Source organism: Gouania willdenowi, chromosome 4 (genome assembly GCF_900634775.1).
Source record: "Gouania willdenowi chromosome 4, fGouWil2.1, whole genome shotgun sequence".
Classification (NCBI taxonomy): Eukaryota; Metazoa; Chordata; class Actinopteri; order Blenniiformes; family Gobiesocidae; genus Gouania; species Gouania willdenowi.
Genome location: NC_041047.1, coordinates 12,362,294 through 12,381,224, shown reverse-complemented (window position 1 = coordinate 12,381,224; position 18,931 = coordinate 12,362,294). Strand labels below are relative to the sequence as shown.

At 36.7% G+C, this 18,931-nt stretch overlaps 2 protein-coding genes across 2 annotated transcripts in view; one reads left to right on the top strand and one right to left on the bottom strand.

Annotated features, from left to right (window-relative positions):
- Positions 1 to 886: 886 nt before the first annotated feature.
- LOC114461839 (transcription factor jun-D-like) lies at positions 887 to 2,528 on the bottom strand. The gene has a single exon (XM_028444278.1). The coding sequence runs from the start codon at positions 2,328 to 2,330 to the stop codon at positions 1,536 to 1,538; it is 795 nt and encodes a 264-aa protein (XP_028300079.1). The 5' UTR covers positions 2,331 to 2,528; the 3' UTR covers positions 887 to 1,535.
- A 6,329-nt stretch (positions 2,529 to 8,857) lies between these two features.
- Positions 8,858 to 18,931, top strand: part of LOC114461838 (E3 ubiquitin-protein ligase rnf213-alpha-like) — a 64,595-nt gene continuing 54,521 nt past the window's right edge. The window contains exons 1-2 of the mRNA XM_028444277.1: positions 8,858 to 8,966; positions 18,727 to 18,833. Of these exons, the coding sequence (XP_028300078.1) occupies positions 18,734 to 18,833 (100 nt within the window). The 5' untranslated portion in view covers positions 8,858 to 8,966; positions 18,727 to 18,733. The remainder of the gene's footprint in view (positions 8,967 to 18,726; positions 18,834 to 18,931) is intronic.

Genomic DNA, 18,931 nt, shown 5'->3' with positions numbered 1-18,931 from the left:
TTAACCTATTTTCATTACTTTTTCTTGCCATATTTTTTGCTCCTTTTAATGCATTTTTGCTACTTTATTCCCAAACTCCCATGCCTTTTCTAAACATTTTTTTGACTTTCAAGACATTTTTGGCACTTATAAACCCTTTTCACCGTATTTCATTATTTTTTGCCAATTTAACCACATTCACAATTTGTCATGATCATTATTACCAGTTTAAACTAATTATTCCTACTTTTTAAATTACATTACCCAAACCCCCTCCCTCCATTTCTGCCACTTTTAAGCCAATATTGACACTTTGAACCCTTCTTACCACTTTTTCTGTCCGTTTTTGGCCACTCTAATTTGCAACTTTTAACCAATTTCTGTGGTTTTTAAAATCCCTTTTCACAACATTATTTTTTTTTTTTTTTTGCTCACTTTAAACCCATCTTATTTCCAATTAAAACCAGGATTTACATCTTTAAGATGACAATATACTATGGAGCAAATAATAAACTTCCTGGATAACAGATAATTAAATATATGTGGTTATCACAGATTTATAGAACAATGGACCATCATTTTGCTGACTTTATGGATAGGCCCCCAAAAGCTCTCCCCTTTATAGATGGCCCTATTAACCACCTTCAGGAACAGTGGGGGTCCTGGGTCTCTGGCACCTCTGTCACGGGCTGAAAAGGTTGAGAACCACTGTTAGAATATCATCTCTCTCTCTCTGTGTGTGTGTGTGTGTGTGTGTGTGTGTGTGTGTGTGTAAATGTGCAAGATAAAATGTGGAGAGACAAGGTTTTATTGCACAGCAGCATTTTTAATTCAGAACACAACAGTATGAGGCCAGATATCTGCAGAGCTGATAGCAACAGCCAGTGCAACATAAAGGTCATATTCAAAACAAGAGCACAAAAAAGGGCACAAGTAAAACGACAAGAATCACATGTAAATACACTTAGAAAATGTGACCTGTGGCACCCTGTTGTGAGAAACATTCGAGTTTGTCAGCATGCAGCCTGAAATACACTCCCAATACACTCAATAATGGCATTGGATTGTATATACTGTATGTGCACCTATAGTAGCCATTTTTAAATATTCATAACAATATCTGTGCCATCAATGTCTGTATCACTGTATAAATAATCAGTCGGTTTTGGTCCAGGTCGGAGCCAAGCTGCCAATGCTGCAAATCTTTGTGCAAAAAGCCAATTGGCCACACAAAGCATAATACAAGTACAAGCTGTTAATCACTAACATATACAAACAGAACTTAACATTAAATTTCTGTCTAAAAAAAAAAAAGTTGTCTGTAGCTGATTATGCCACCTTTTCTGAGGTAAGGACAATTCTATCCAATCAACCTGTTGGCAGAAACACAATATTTTCACAAGTCTTTATATCATTTTAGCTCACATGCTCATAGATGTTTTGGATGAAGCTGATATAGTGTTGCCCATTAGTGTCCTACATGTCTTCAGGTATACGTGATGGTTAAATCCATCACTGACAGTCCATGGAGTCCACATGCTGGTGCTGAAGCAGGTCTAGTGCACTTGGACTTCGTGTGGCAGCAGCTGACAGCCGCTACTGACGTGGGTGACGACCTTCTGCTTCAGCTGAGCCACCTGCTCCCTCAGCAGGCTGGCTGTGGAGGCCAAGTCCGTGTTCTGGCTCTTCAGCGTCTTGACCTTGTCCTCCAGCCTGGAGATACGCTCCAATTTACGCATCCGACATTTAGAGGCGGCGATGCGGTTCCTGAGCCTCTTCCTCTCGGCCTTGATGCGCTCCTGTGAGTCCATGTCCATGGGGGACAGAGGGGGGCTCTCCCCGAAGCTCTGCACGTCCGGTACCGTCTGAGGCTCCTCTTTGGGCGGCTGGACCGGGGAGAGCTCCGGCTGCTGCGGCGGGGCTGTGTCCACATGATGGGTCGGAGGAGGAGGGGGAGGGAAGGGGACCGTGTCCGTGGAGTAGTTGACAGTGGTTCCCTGGGGTCCAATACCGTAACTGTTCAGGTTAGTGTACACCGGGAGGTAGGGCTGCAGGGTGACCGGGGAGATGTTGGCTCCGTTCAGCTGGTTCTGCTTGTGGAGGTCCTCCAGAGCCTTGACGAAGCCTTCCGCGAACTCATGCTCGTCCGTGGTCTTCGGGTAGAGAAACTGAGAGCTGGTCGGCGTGGTGGTGACCATCCCGTTGGACTGAATGATGAGCCTCTCCAGCTCCGGGGAGGCCAGCTTCAGGAGCCCCAGGTCCGTGGAGCTCAGGATGCTCTCGGCGTCGCGCAGATGCGGTTTAAGGTCCGCATCGTCCGCCAGACTCAGGTTCACGTCCTTCTTCATCATGATGCGGTAAAAGCTCAGAGTGCAGACCCGTCCATAGCGTCACACACCGTGGGCACAGCGGCCCTGGAAGAAAACCAAGCCTGAAGACTGTGTGTGTGTGTGTGTGTATCTGTGTGTGTGTGTTCAGTAACTGCGGCTCTCTGAACAGCCGCGCGCGGTGCCTCGAGCTTTTCAGTTCTGGCTCGTTCCGTTATGTCACAACAGAGCACGCGCACTGGGTTCCTGTGACGCTATTGGTTTTTTAGGGGAGACGAAAAAAAAGTTAAGAGCATTCACTCTACTTTGATTCTTCTGTCTCAAAAACAGCTCCAAACATTATTGTATTTGGACATTGTTCTCGTTGGAGCTCCTCCATTAAAGCTGCTATTAATGCAGCACTAATGACACCTATGTCATCTCATATAGGCAATGTCAAGGATGTACAGTCGACCTTTTTGGAACCAAAATGTCAAGGTCACGGTCACGTCAAGTGTCAAAAACCAAAATTTTCCACATCTCTACAAATATTTATAAGCTCAATGCTTACATTCATGTAAAGCTCATCTCGTATTTTATTTAACTGGACCGAAGCTGTACGACCCACCAATAAAAAGATCAGTAGGGGCCAAAGTTCATGACGTCAGAAAAAAAAAAAAAAATCCTTTTTCCTTTCAGTGTGACCTTGACCTTTTCTCAAGGTCATATTTAAGGTCAAGGTCAGGCTTCTATTTTTCCTGCATTATTACTTTCAATATAATTAGTAAAAAGAACGACAAAAAGGTTCACCACTCAACAACAATTTACACATAATAACATGTCTTTCACATGAACAATTCTATTTGCCAATTTTGTCAAATTGCCTAATACGTATATGCCTTGAGAATACAGGTCTTATATATTTAAGCTGCAGCTATTTAAGTTAAATTATTGTCTGGTTTTATATGTATCTTGTTGTCTTGTAATATTAATCATTTGTATTTTGAATCTGTTGCTAAGATATATATTTAAATTTTCTTTTATTAACTTGTATGTGTATGTAAAACCCTTTTATCAAAACGTTAAAAAAAAATGTCAAAAAAAGTTATTTTGCTCATGTTTTCTCCTAATGTAAAGCATCTTTGTGGGTAAAGCCAACTATGCAAGTGTTGTAAACTATTAAATAATATTAAAACAATAATGTAGTATAGAAAAAAAACACCATATAAGGGGGCACCAAAAGAAAATCACACCTAGGGTGTCAAAGAGGGCCAGCACGATAACCTGCATGTATCGGACACAAGGAGGATGTGTGGACTGGACACCAGGTTAAACAAATTACACAGGCACCTATTCACTCTTACTAGCAATTAAGACTCATTTAACCTAGCCTACATGTTTTTGAACCTAATCCACAAACTTCAAAATACCATGAAAAAAAGAAGAAAAACAAGTATCAATGCAACTTTCATTTGATTAATTCAATCCAATAAAATCCCATCATTGTCTCCTAAAGCCAGAGGTCTGATGACCTCTACAGCATAAATTATCTTTGATTCAATAAAAAAACAAGAAAAGGACAGTATTTTATTGAGCAGATTATTGTCAGTTTGTGCTAAATTTATCAAAAAGAAATCAGTCTAGGCTAGAAACGTACGTTTTCCAATTAAATTTGAATTTGATTGATAAATGCTTCCGAGTACCCCATGCAATGTGCTCCTGTACCCCTATAGGTACGTGTACCCCTGGTTGGGAATCACTGCTGTAAGGTACAATACTTATCAGTGATGCACACTAAGGTAAGGTTTGTGACACTGACATGAAACAAAGTAAAACAATCAATCAATAAAAAAGGTTGTAAAAAAAAATCAACAAAAAGCCCTTTTTAAATAAAATTACAGAATTTTTCATTCACAAAAATCATGTTCTGACTAGTGACACATGAGTTATAACAAAGCTAAATAACATTAGTGACATGACTTAAATTAAAGATTAAAAAGATGAAATCAGGGCTTTCGCCTTTAATTGGCCATGTAATGTTATTACATACATGGAATTTGTCCTCTGCATTTAACCCATCCCTGAGGAGCAGTGGGCAGCCATTTTTGCGGCGCCTGGGGAGCAGTTCGGGGTTAGGGGACTTGCTCAACATCCCACAGTGATGGCCCAGGTGAGGCTTGAACCGTGTTGCTTTATATTTATATATATATATATATATATATATATATATATATATATATATATATGATGAGAGGCTACATGTGACATAACTAATGGGCTAATATTTGTATACCAGACAAAAAAGACTGGGAATCACTAATCGTTTTTATAGCCTGGGTTTCCTGACCTGCTCCATAACTCAAATAATTTGAAGCCAATTAAAATCACTATTTTTCATTGCGTAATTTCCTTCATGAACATTTGATCAATGACATGTAAATAGAAACACACATTAAAATTAATTGGAAAATCCAATCAGGCCCTTTGGTGTCCAAATTTGAACAGCATTGGGCACAAATAAGCAGGTTTCCCTAACATGATGGCTATGTCTGCCGCTTGAATAATCAGCCCATTTCCTCAGCGTTTACATTTGTGCCCACAGTCTAGTCTCCAATATCTTTAATAAAAAAATGATGCTGTTTTCAAGGTCAAGAACAAGCTTCTGTTGAGGAGTTACTCAGATTGACAATATAGGATCTTTGGTGGTAGCTCTGTTGCCATGGAATAAACTGCAAACAGTAGGATGGTGCATTTAGGTTTGACGTAATAGCAGACATGCACCATTTTTTTTTTACTGATTTCCACAAATTAAAGAAAAAGCTTGAGCGATTTGGATTAAGTATTTAATGAATATGCCTCAGTGATTTCATCATCATATCACATCCGGCAGTGGATCGTGTGCAATACACTAGCTGTACGTGGTTAAAGCACATGTTTCTCATAAAGACACACTTTCACAATTTTAACAAAAACACTTTCTGGGTATTTGCTAATGAGATATTTAGAAAAGTTAAACCTATAAAGATTTATTTTAAGGTTTTGAAAGCAAACTGTGTCTCAGGTTTGACTGTAGGGATTAAAAAAAATCCTCTAGAGTGAAAGTTCTAATCAGTTTATTAGACATGTGCTAATACATTGTTTTATTTTATTTTATTTTATTCTATTTTGTTTTTTAAACTAACTGCCTCTTTAAGCTATTTAAACATTTTTTTAACTAACCTCTATGAAACTATATCAGATGTAGATTGTTTATTTAGTGTTTGGTTCTTGATTTTTCACATAGTTTTCACCTTGTACCTAATTTGGTACTTTTTTAATCATCCCATGTTTCCTGTTGACTGCAATAATAGTCAATATTTTTACATTTAATAAAGATGTTGTTTGTAAGATCTTGAATGGATAATTAACCCATACATTCTCCATCATACCTGTTCTATTCTGACAGGACAAAAGGACCTTAGCTCAGAATGTACTGCAGGATTTTATTGGGACAAATCACTTGTCTATCAATAGCTAATACACAGAGGCAGCTAATGCATACACATTTCACATTCTCATATTCTTTGCAGGCAGTTCAGAGAATCTTAAAGAATAATAATAAAAAAAATCATAATAATTCCTTGCCCTTCCTGCTTTAATGTGATTTGGTTTCCCTCAAAACAAAGAACACCCAATCCATTCTTTTTTAATCAGCCTGCAAACATCTGGAGGACAAACTCATTTAGTCGCAGCCTTTTCCTTTTCTATTATTAGCTGGTTGGTATGCAAAGCGTTAAAAAAGAGGAGGCATGTGCATCACAGGTAGGCCTCATCCATCATTGAAAACTTCTGTGCGGGTGGATCACATGACAGCCCTGTGATGTCACAGCACTTAACGCTGTGGCGGAAGTGGAGGTGGGGATGAGAGGGAGAGGAAGGCGAGTTAACAGCAGAGAGGAGATATCTTTGTCTTAAAGCCATAGAGCGAGGATTCTAAAGGCAGCAATTTAAAAATAATATTTGCTACTGTCTACCCACACAGTTTAATTGGGTTTTTCCACAAACCAAAATGGTGAACAGTAGAATAATGAAAAGGTTGAGTTAAATGCATTGGAGTAGTGTATGTTGTTTAAGGAAAAGTTGGAAAGATGTGACGAGTAAAGACCACAATACCAATAGTAAACAGAGCACAGGTCACATCCCATAACAGGAACAGTTAAGACAATAAGACCCTCAAGTTCACCGCTAACGAAGAGCAAACACATCAAAGAGGGATTTATAAATGCTTCTGGCTAGACAAGTGGTTCCCAAACTATCCACAGTCCCGTACCCCTTCAGACATTTAACCTGAAGTCACGTACCCCCTACTCCTGCAGACTTAAAAAAACATAACAATGTAATGTCATATACATTGTATCCCTACAGGGAGATTTGTCTCTGATCATTTATCCTGTTGAGGAATAATATATATTTAAAAATATATATTAACATGTAAGGACGCATGAAAACATCTTATTCAGAATTATCACTTGATTTATTTAATTAAGTAGCCTACGTTATGTCCTTGGGCAAGGCACTTTACCCACATGCCTCGTATGAATTTTGTGTTTGATGGTGGTCGGAGGGGTCGATGGCACACTATGGCAGCCTCGCTTCTGTCGGTCTGCCCCAGGGCAGCTGTGGCTACAATAGTAGCTTACCACCATCATGTGTGGAGTGAAAGAATAAGGCACATCAATATAAAGCACTTTGAGTGTCTATGAAAAAGTGCTATATAAAATCTAATGCATTATTATTATTATTAAAAAGTCTCTTTTATTTTGGAAAAAGAAATCGACCTAACATTTGTTGATTGAACATAAACCAGTAATACTTATTACATCAATATATTCATCACCCTGAAACTAAAATACAACTAGCTACAACTTTAATGAGAAGGGTGTGGTTGAGAGGACACACATAACTCTGCAATGTTTGGCTGAATTTGAGAGCAAAAGGATCCTCCACTGTTTTTACAAATGTGGCCTAAAACCTTTGAAATGTCTTTATTAGAAGATCTATGCCTAACAAAACACATTATTTTGCACAATATTTGTTTTATTAACTTTTAAAACTGAGACTACTTTAACCTGTGCGCCGCCATGTTGAAATGACGTCATTGGTGACGTGTTTAGCCCCTTTTAGTCCATTGAGTTCTATAGGAGGTGAAGCATTTAGGATCAATTAGCAGCTTTTTCAGTCAAAAATGACAACTTGTGCTGCTTTGGGTTGCTCTAAAAATCAGTAAAACTTAAAAAAATTAGATGTAAACCTCTTTTGTTTACTGAGAGATGATAAATTAAAACCATGACCCGAAAAATCTACCGTTTTTAATGCACGTACCTCCTATGCAATTTATGTACCCGTGGGGGTACATCCTATTATTAGAGACTGATGGTGGGCCTTTATATTGTGAGATACACCATGAGGATAGATCACAAGGAGGCAGCACATTCAAGGCACTGGAAGTCATTTTTAGACGAAATGTGAGGTACTGTGCATAGTGTAAACCAGGGGTTCTCATCTGGTCTCACCCTGGGACCCACATTTTACCACGGTCATTATATCACGACCCATTTTTTTTTTTTTTTTAGAATTCAACCAATTAAGTTTAGTTTTTCAAAAACAGCTGTTGAAAACATACACACATATATAATATTTTTAAAAAGATAAATCCATATATTTTTCCTTGCAACATGCATTTTACGGCATGCTTGTCAAAAGAAAAGGTTCATTAAAAATAAAAGACAAGTCCAACATGAGAGACATTAAGTATTTGTTAATTTTTGACCAACTGTCCACGACCCACCCAATACAGGTCTGTGACCCACTTTTGGGTCACGACCCACCAGTAGAGCATCCCTGGTGTAAACCATTAAAACTAAAAGAACATTTATCATAGCAAGTCCCGTGACTGTAAGTGCACTAAGCACTTATACCAACCTGAGTCACAATCAGGTTGTGAAATAAACAGGGGCTTTCACCAACCGGATCCATTACTCACAGGCAAGTTCAGGCAGGGAGTGATGAGCTATCAAGAAAGAATGGCCTGAACAATAGTAGGTCCCAATAGGGTTTCTTTCAAACTTGGTGGCCAGTTGGAAGTAGTATTTTTTTATTTTTTTTTTCCGATCTTTTTTCCTCTCATTAATTTCAATGATCTTTTTTTTTTTTGTTTAGCCTTTCTAATGTTTGAATCAGTTCTGGTGGATATTTTTTCCTTTTCTTTAAAAAAAAAAAAAATTAATAATATTGGAAATTAAAAAAAAAAAAAAAAAGAAAGAAAAAAAATGTTGAAATAAAATAAAGAAATAATAATACATAAAATAAAACCTAGAGCCAGCAATGGTTTAGATGAACATTAGTAACTCAGGTGGTTGGTTCCATTAAAATGATGAAATTACCTAATGAGTGTTATTTACTTCACCTGCCAGTGATCATAAATGATACCTTATTGGTGTTTGTATAAAGTAATGTAAGGGCTGTTGGGGTTAAGTAATTTGCGTTTTATATTATTTAGCAGTAATTTAAACAAAAACACTGACAAACTCGGTATGCATTGAGCCAAACTGTGGATGGACGTAGCTTAACTAAGATTGAGATTTACCACAAACATACAGTTCCTGGAGGCAATAAGCGGTTGTATTTTCTTCAAAATGAAAGGTATGTGACTCATACATCATATATGTAGATCATACTTACCGAAAATATTTAGGAGATGATCCGTTTTTCTGTTGATTACTTTTGCTAATCAACCATTAGCCTGTTAGCTTTGTCACCTAAATGCAACGAGCTAGCAACCGTTAGCCACACACGCACACACTGTTTCGAATTAAAACCCATCTAATGTGCACAAAACGTAGTTATCAATTTTATTTTATTTCATGATATATATAAATATATATATTTAAAGTATGCTATGTTGCTGTTTTTGTGGTACTGTTTTTACTATGCTCATGGTTTTAAAGATGTGTGGTTTATTGTGGCTGAAAAAATTCCCTTTTCATAATATTTCCTGACTTTAAAATGACAGTTACTAGAGGTGGGTATAGTTACAGATTTCCCAAATTGATTTGATTTGATTCACAAGGGCCCAATTTGAATTGCGATTCAATTGGATTTGGATAAGGATATTTCAGTCACAGTACCAATTTTACTTGATTATGGAAGCGTTTCTCAGAGATTCAATGTTGGAAATAGTAGAAAGTAGCTGTAACTTGGTGCAGGATTAAAAATATTCATGTTTACGTTGATAACTGAGCCCACAGCACTTCTTTACACATGGTATAAAAGTTGTATTAAATGATCGATATCAGCATTTTATGAATCAATAATAGATTAATCTATCCATTATTTTTTTTGATGAGTCGACTAGTCACGATTATTTTCTGTTTTGAAGCAATTATTTTGGACTGCTTTTTTAGTATACCTGCTTAAATCCTTCCACCTGTGAAGGTGTCCCTGTGTGTACTGTATTGGCCGCATTCCAACAATTAAGCAATTTTCCAAGAAAAATTCACGTATGGCCACTCCGTGACATAGGCCGCACCCTATTGGCTAACGAGGGCGTCCTTCAAACGACTCGGTCAATCAGAACGGGCAGGTAGGCGAGCTGCTGTATTCCTGTTAATGGAGGTTTCCGTGTATTTCCGTGTATTGTGATCAGTTTTAATCGATGAGTTTCGATCTCCACGTGACGTCTCCTCTTAACTGCACCGCGTCTGCATATCAGTCTATTTACAGCTTTTTACGGTATATGAGTCTGGTCTGGAACCAGACTCATATACCGCTCCATCCGCTCCCGTGCACCATCGCCTCAGTAGCGATCACGTTCAGTCCGGACTCTGAGTCAGAATACGGCCACGATTGCTTCTGAACAAACTCAACGTGGTCATTTGGCAACTTTATGCTGTTTATTGTTTCTTTCTATCATAAACCGGCAGATTTTTACTTCATCCGGAGTGTTTCAGCACTGACATTTACATCAGCTGTCAGCCTCTGTCCTGTGTGCTATCGCTCCTGATAAACCTAACACAGTGGTTTGACAACTTTATGCCATTTAATAATTTCTACTATTAAAAACTGGCTGAGATGTCTTACATTTGAAATCTTATTGTACTTTTGATATGCTTTACACATGGTATAAAAGTTGTATTAAATGATCGATATCAGGATTTTATGAATCAATAATAGATTATTCTATCCATTATTTTTTTGATTAGTCGACTTGTCACGATTATTTTTCTGTTTTGAAGCAATTAGAAAAAACCCAACAAGATCCACATGAACAAGCATTTAGCCATCTAACAAAATCAACATCGTAAAACACCATAAAAGAAACATAAACAATTATTCAATCTAGCCTCCATACTCTCCTAACAAGATATATCTCATGACACTGCAGCGCATTTGTTGTTTGTGTTGGAAAAACACAAAAACATGGAGAAAAAGACAACAACAACAACTCGTAACAGCCTCAGTGAGGAGCATCCACAAAGCCAATCCTTCCTTTTGTACCATTCACTGTGAAAAGTATGAAACATTTTCTGACCTTACCTTTGCTGAAGGTCTGGTAACTCAGGTGTTGGTCTCCCATCTTTCAAAAGCTGCCATTATTCCTCAAAAGAAAGTTTCTTTATCGTCTCTAGCGCTGTCATCCTGACTGCAGTGTTATCCCGCCCACTAGCTAGAGAACGTAGCAGCAGCGGTCACATGGAATCAGTTCACTCATGCACTGTGAACTTACGTATAGCATTTAGCATAGAGCGGTTACGTCCAAAGGCAGCTCTCTACGCTATGTTTTTGGGGTTCTTAAAACAAATGGAAATGGGTGAAAAATAGCATGATATGGGACCTTTAAATTCACTTACCTGACAAGAAATGGACCAAACAAATTCAGATGTTTTTCAGATTTTTGCCTTGTAGGTGCTGATTTATCTTCGATAGCCATAAGCGCCTCCTTTCCCCTGATAATGTTTGGCATTGTTCTCCCTGATTAGTTATACATTTTGGAAGCCTATAAAACTCCTAATGTTTTTTCACGGTCTGACCGATTGGTACACCCAAAAACAAGGCAATAATTCACCATTTCTTCTCGAAATTCGGGATTTGCTTGTGTGAGTGCGGTTTGTTTACTTGCTGCTCATTGCGACTTCCGGGTTGATGACGCGGTTGATGAAGCGCCATGAAAACCCTCTATTCTCCCACCTGACAACAGCTTTCACTGGACATGTGTGCGACTGATGGAAAATTTCACACAGAGCGCACCGTCACATTGGCCGCACCCTCAACTTTAAAGGACAAAAATAACGTTCTATACCCCGGAGAATACGGTAATTATCATTAATTTACTAGATTAAACAATGCGTCGAAGCTATGAAATCCGCATCAACAAATTTTTGCAGTCGACATTATTGATTATGTTGACTAATCAATGCAGCCTTATTTGGGACTGTTATGGACATGCCCCCCTCCCCCATCATTAATTTTATATTTTTTTATTGTTTTATTTAGTTGATTGTTTTTGTTTAGATTATTTTGTTTAGACACTGTTTATATTGGATGGTGATTATGGGTTACAAAGCGGAAGATGCACACAGTAGAGCTTTAATCGGGCCAAAAAAAGCCAGGCAATATACGGTCCGAACTCTTCCGACCCGACAGTATTCACATCCATGCACGCACACGTAGAATGTTCTGTTGCGAGCTACAAACATAGGGCGGTTGAAGCACACTGTTTATATTGGACGGTAATTATGAGTTACAAAGCATAAGATGCACACAGGCAACATCGGGGGCAGCTATGTAGCTGCAGGGGTCCTCGGGATCCTCAGGTGAAGACGGAAGCATCCAAGCAAATCGCCTGTATTAAATAGAAGGTGCGGCTGATGTATGTTTTTCTCGGTTATGCAGATTAAAAATAGAGTTAAAAGAACCCTGGGGTAACATGGCCAATTTCCTGAATCTATTCAATTCCGATTGATATGGTTTTGAATCAATTAATCACGATTCGATTTCAATTCAGTATTGATTAATTTAAATTTTGCTTGGCTAATAATAAGTTGGTTCCAAACTTTTGACTTAAATTAGGGATGCTTACCCAGCAGAGCTTAATCTGCATCTGCCGTATTTGTACTAAATGCACTCTTGCTTTAGTAAAAAAAAAAAAAAGACGTTTTGGAAAATATTTTACTCAGTTCTAATAAATAATTCAAAGAAGGGGAGTTGCTTACTGGAAGGCTGGGATAAGATATGCTGCCATAAATACGGCAGGCCGCTTGTTATATACTTTGTAGTAAAAATAGTCCATCTTCCCAAGAGAAGTGATGACGTCGACAGCCTGTCTGCATCACCCACACCAAGTCATATCCTCATAGCAGAGGAGCAGATACTCAGAGTATGGAGTGAGGAGGGGGGGGCATCAGTGATAACCATGGCAACACATGCACAGTGACGTAGGTAAGAGCAATATAAAGGGAGAGAAGTGGTGATTGGCTGGCTTCTGCAGAGGTTTATGTGGATGTGGGATGCGTGGGTAGCAAAGGAGGAGTGGAAGAGGATTCAGTGATTGGCCTTTCCTCCACACACACGTACAGATACACAAAGAAGCTCAGAGTCAACACCTGTTACCACCGTTGACCAATCACACCAGATCATATGATTTATCACTCCTTTCAAGCACAGACTTCACATGCAGTTGAGTCGATAATGTCCTTAATTAATTTGTACATTTTACATTTCTTCCTGCTGTTGCTGTCTTTAAAGCATTTTTTTAACTGTTGCTGGATCAACATATGCATTCTGATCAACATATTGATCTGATTATTTAACTTTTCTGTCATTTTTAGCTCTCTATTTGGATCAGCATATATAGGTGTGTTATCTTAAAAGCATTATCATACCAGGTTGAGCTTTCAGTTAAACCAATATTTTTTTTTTTTTTTTAATAACTCTTTTTATTGGAAGCAGTTTCACAGGTAATTAGACAACACTGTGCAATGTAGAAGAAAAGAGTGAGAAAAAAGAGAACTTCCTTTTGTTCCCCCCCAAATCTCTTCTTCCCTCCATTCCTCCCTCCCCCACTCCCTTAACACCCCTAGGAGAGCAGTTATCAGTGCGTAACAGTCAAGGACATTTCAATAATACAAAGTACATTTAAACAATACATGAAATTATGGAATACAATTCAATTAAATTAAAAAATAAAATATAATAAACTTACAAAAATAAAAAAATAAAAGCGTCAATATGATTTAGGAGGTCCAAGACTTTAGTGAGCCATTAAGGCAAAATCTTAGCTTCAAGAATTCTTTTTAATGAAAAACACAACATATAAGTTACGCTAAATATGTGACTAGTTTAGTTTTTTTTTTTTTTTTACAAGATAGGAAAAAAAATCCCTGTTTTTGTTGCTGCTGCACCTTACAAGAAAGAACCAGGGAGCCGCGCCTTTTACAGTAAATGAAAAAGAAAGCAAAGATAGCTGTGTCGGCCTTACCGCACTGAGAATGTTTTTCAGTGTTAACCCTGTAAGGAAGAGGAGTGAACAAGGTGCTGCAATCACTAAGTCAATGCATTTGTTTTGATTTTAATTAATTATTTATTGCAATTTTATTTTGAGTTTAAAATATTTTTTTATAAAACGTTTGTTTTTGATAAATGCATGTAGAAGAAAACAAAATCACTAACATTCCTTCACTAGCACTAAGTTCAGTTTATTTATATTTAGAGCACCTTTAGCAAAGGTGTGGTGCTGAACTTAGTATATTTTACTTTTCTTTCTGTTGTTGCTGTCTTAGAAGCATTATTATTTATTATTATTTTTTGATCAACATATGCAAAGGAACATGTTGAGAAATAATGATGGGGCCAGTGATGTTTACAGTTGTCCTCAAATTAGGATTGAAAAACAAACAAAAAAACAATCAGAATCAGAAGAACCAAAACAAATGGTCATGTCGCATCTCCTGTATCTGTTTAGCAAAGGTATCAAGTGTTACATTAGTGTATGAATGTGAGTGTAAAATTTCAATTTATTCATGATCCTGGTTTTGTAAAGCATTTCAGGACTATTTAGGTAGTGATAAAGCATTTTATTAAAAAAAAGTATCTAATTTCATTATTTATCAGCGTAGTATAATTTGATTATTTTTACTGTTTAGATTTTGAGCTGTGTTTAGGCTCAAAAGCCATTGATAAAAATTGTTTGGCAAGGATTTATTTTTATTTAACTATGCATAACTAATCCTTGAAGACTGTGGTCCTGGATGTTTTAGTTGTTTCCCTGACAAGTACCTGATTATCAGACAGTCTGTGGAAATGTCTGAAGAGGGTTGAGTGTTTTAAAGCATCTCTTTATAGATTGTTGAATATTGCCACCTAGTGTTGAAATTATTTTACTGATCTGGTAAAACAAATTATATCATTTAAATTGATCATATTAAGCAAAATGTATGACTAGTTGTTTTTTTTTCTTTCTTTCTTTTACAAAATGGAACAAATAATTCCCCCTTTTTGTTATTGATTAACCTGGAAAAACCCGAGGGAGCCACACCTTTTACCATCAATAAAAAGCAAAAGCGATGATATGAGTTTGAAGTTCATATAGCAGGAGTGTATGAACTAGTTTTTCATTGTTAACTATGAGAGAAAGAAGAATGAACAAGGTATGCTCTCTATGTTCAATAAGTCAATGGATTTGTGTTGATTTTGTGTACCTGAACTGTAATTGTATGTTACAAATTCATTTTAACTTGTTATATGTTTGCAAAACAAAAGTAGGAAATACTATTGCATACAAATGCAAACTGGTTTTTATTAGTTTACAGGTTTCAATTGTTCTGATCATAGCCAAGAGTTACTTGTTTGAATGTGTCCTCCTTGTTAAACTGGAAGGTTTTGATCTGTAGTAAGACACATACTGGAGAGTGTGTCTTTAGACCTACCATCTAGGTCTAAAGCTGCATTCATTCTAAAGTGCATTCATTTGACGAGTTGCGTATTGCTTTGATGATATATTCAGATCATTAAAATGCAGTAATGGTAGAAATATTTGGTATTATTTTTTCTGTCATTTTTAGCTCTCTACTTGGGTCAGCATACATAGGTGTGTTATCTTAAAAGCATTATCATACCAGGTTTAACTTTTAGTTAAACCAAGAAAAAACTAAATGAAAAACAGAACGTATGAGTTACACTAAATATGTGACTAGCTTTGTTGTTGTTGTTTATTTTTTACAAAATAGGGAAAAAATCCCTGTTTTTGTTGCTTCTGCATCTTACAAGAAAGACGTCTTTTACAATAAATGAAAAAGAAAGCAAAGATAAGCTGTGTCGGCCTTATTGCACTGAGAATGTTTTTCAGTGTTAAGAGCACCTTTAGCAAAGCCCTGGTGCTGAACTTAGTACATTTTGCAATTTACTTTCCATCCTGCTGTTGCTGTCTTTGAAGCAATTTTTTATTTAACTGTTGCTGCATTTTAATTTTTTTTTATTGCTAAATATAATTTTTTTGATCAACCTATGCAAAGGAATTTATTGGGAAATAATGACGAGGCAAGTGATGTCTACAGTTGTCGTCTTCAAATTAGGATTAAAAAACAAACAAATAAAAAACAATCAGAATCAGAAGAACCAGAAAAATTGGTCATGTCTCATCTCCTGTACCAGGTTATGCCATACGTGGTTACAGTCTATCAAAGGTATCAAGTGTCACATTAGTGTATGAATGGGAGTGTAAAATTTTAATTTTATTAATGATCCTAGTTATGTAAAGCATTTCAGGACTATTTAGGAATAAAAGCATTTTTAAAAATCAAGTCTATTTACAATCTAACTAAATACAATCAGAGTAGTATAATTGGATTGTTTCCACTGTTGCTTTTTTAAGATTTTGATCTGCATTTAGGCTAAAAAATCATTAATAAAAATTATTTGGGAAGGATTTACATTCATTTAACAATGCATAACTAATCCTTGAGGACAGTGGTCCTGGATGTTTTTGTTGTTTCCCTGACGAATAGCTGGTTATCCTGCAGTCTGCGGAAATGTCTGAGGAGGAGGTTTGGGTTTTTAAAGCCTCTCTTTATAGATTGTTCAATATTGCCACTGTCACAGCAAATCTGTTATTGTCCTCGTTTGGAAACATGATTTGCGCTCTGGTTGAATGATGTGGTCCAGACAAAGCATGATGATTTTATAAAAAAAAAAAGACGTATTTGAAAATCAATGAAGGGGGTACAAAAAGGGATTCCTTTCTGCGCATGAAGAATGTCAGGCAAGCTGACCCTGAAAGAGTAAAGCAATATATAAGCAATATATGTTATAGCTGATGAAGAGGAAGGAGAGAGAGGGGGTGAAGGGAGGAAGGAGTTAGATGGAAAATCACTGTTACAGAGCTCTGTTTATCAGAGCTTTGGTATGAGACCTTGAGCGGAGACAGTTTTTTGCTGGCACTGTGAATACAGCACAATCTGTTTGTAATGCAGGTAATCTAATCTAACATGACTCAGCAAAGGAGCAAAGTCTCTGTTCAAAAGTTCGATATAATGCATGACAAATTGTACACATGAACACACATTTGATGATATGATGATTAATATAATAATTGCCATAACACCACCTAGTGTTGAAAGTATTTTACCAGTGTGGTAATTGTTTATGTGAAATAATAGTGATGCAGATCATTTTGTTTTAATTCTGCTGTAGTTTTCAGCTCTCTATTTGCTACACTATACACATCAGTGCGTAAAAACCCCAAAAAACAAAACTTGTGTTTTAAAATGACCAAGTTAAGCAAAATAGAACGAATAATTCTCCCTCTTTGTTATTGCTTAACCTGGAAAAATCCCAGGGTGCCGCCCCTTTTACCATCAATGAAAAACGAAAGCAAAAGTATGAGTTTTGAAGTTCATATAGCATGAGTTTATGAACCAGTTTATCATTGTTAACCATGAGAGAAAGAGGAATGAACAAGGTATGTTCTCTATGTTTATTAAGTCAATGGATTTGTGTACCTGATCTGTAATTGGTTTTTTTTTTTTCCAAAACAGGGATTTATAAAACCAAAACAAGTAAAAAAATTTAAAAAACTATAGTAGCAACAAAATTAGAATTAAAATATACAAAGTTCTACACCTTTCTATTGAAACATTCTGATACTTTTAAGGTGTTGCCCTTCAGATGCTACAGGCAGGCTCACTGTTTCCTATCCCAGTGACGGGGACAACCTATGTTTTTTGTCTGTCAGTCCTATTCTCAGTATTTGTCATCTCATCCCTAAAGGAGACCCATTTCGTCCACATCTTTGTAAATTTGTCCATTTGTAAGTAATTTTTTCCATTTGATGTATTTCGATTGTTCTGAACGTAGCCAAGAGTTACCCGTTTGAATGTGTCTTCCTTGTTAATCTAGAAGGTATGGATCAGTGGTAAGACACATACTAGAGAGTGCACATAACCCCCACGAGAACTGCTCCACTTCAGCTGTGATTTTACCAGTGACTAACTACACATAGCAATGATATACTGTACAAATGCTGATTGGCTGAAATCTCTAAAATGATTATGCCTATATATTAATGTGTTTGTTGTCATTTATACCAACTTTTAGTTTTCAAAGACATTTCTGAAAGACATTGGTAACAAATTTTTATCATTCAGCTTTAGACTACCATCTAGGTCTGAAGCTGCATTCATTCTAAAGAGAATTAATTTGATGGGTTGCAAATTGTTTTGATATTATAGTCAGATCATTAATGCAGTAATGGTATTTCAGCTCTCTATTTGGGTCAGCATACATGGGTGTGTTATCTTAAAAGCATTATCATACCAGGTTGAACTTTTAGTTAAACCAAGAACAAAAATTAAATGAAAAGCAAAGCCTTAATTTTAAACTGACTAAGTTAAGCAACATATGTATGTTGTTATTATTTATTTTTTATTTTCACAAAATAGTACAAAAAAATTCCCAGTTTTTGTTACTGGTGCTTTTTACAAGAAAAGCTCAGGGATCCACACCTTTTACAATAAATAAAAAATAAAAGCAAAGACAAGTGGTGTTGGCCTTATCGCACGCAGAATGTTTTTCAATGTTAACCATGGAAGGAAGAGTGAACAATTTAGGTATGCGGCCTCTGTTTATGTCACTAAGTCAGTGCATTTGTTTTGATTTTACTTACCAAACTGTAATGGTTTATTGCTATTTTATTTTTAATTTAAAATAGTTTTTCATAAAACATTTCATTTTTGGTCAAACGGAAATGAAAGTATAGATCAATAATTCCTGAGCCGATTCTTAATAAAATTGTAAAAAAAACTTTTTTATTCAGCTTTCAACCTTAAGGGCATTCATTTGATAGGCTGCATAGCACTTATATAATGTAGAACATTTAAATGCTAACAGTTGTTCTTTTTTTTCTCACCAGGGACACAATGTTGTGCCCCAAATGTAGGTTCCCAGTTAAGCATTCATATAACTACTGTCCAGGCTGTGGTTTTGACTTATCCACTTTGACTCGAGACAGATATCCAGGTAACTATCACACCACCAACCCGTATGACTAAATGAGAGCATAGTTAATCATTTGTTTTAACTGTGAGTACAGAGATTTTAATGGAGAGCTACTGTAC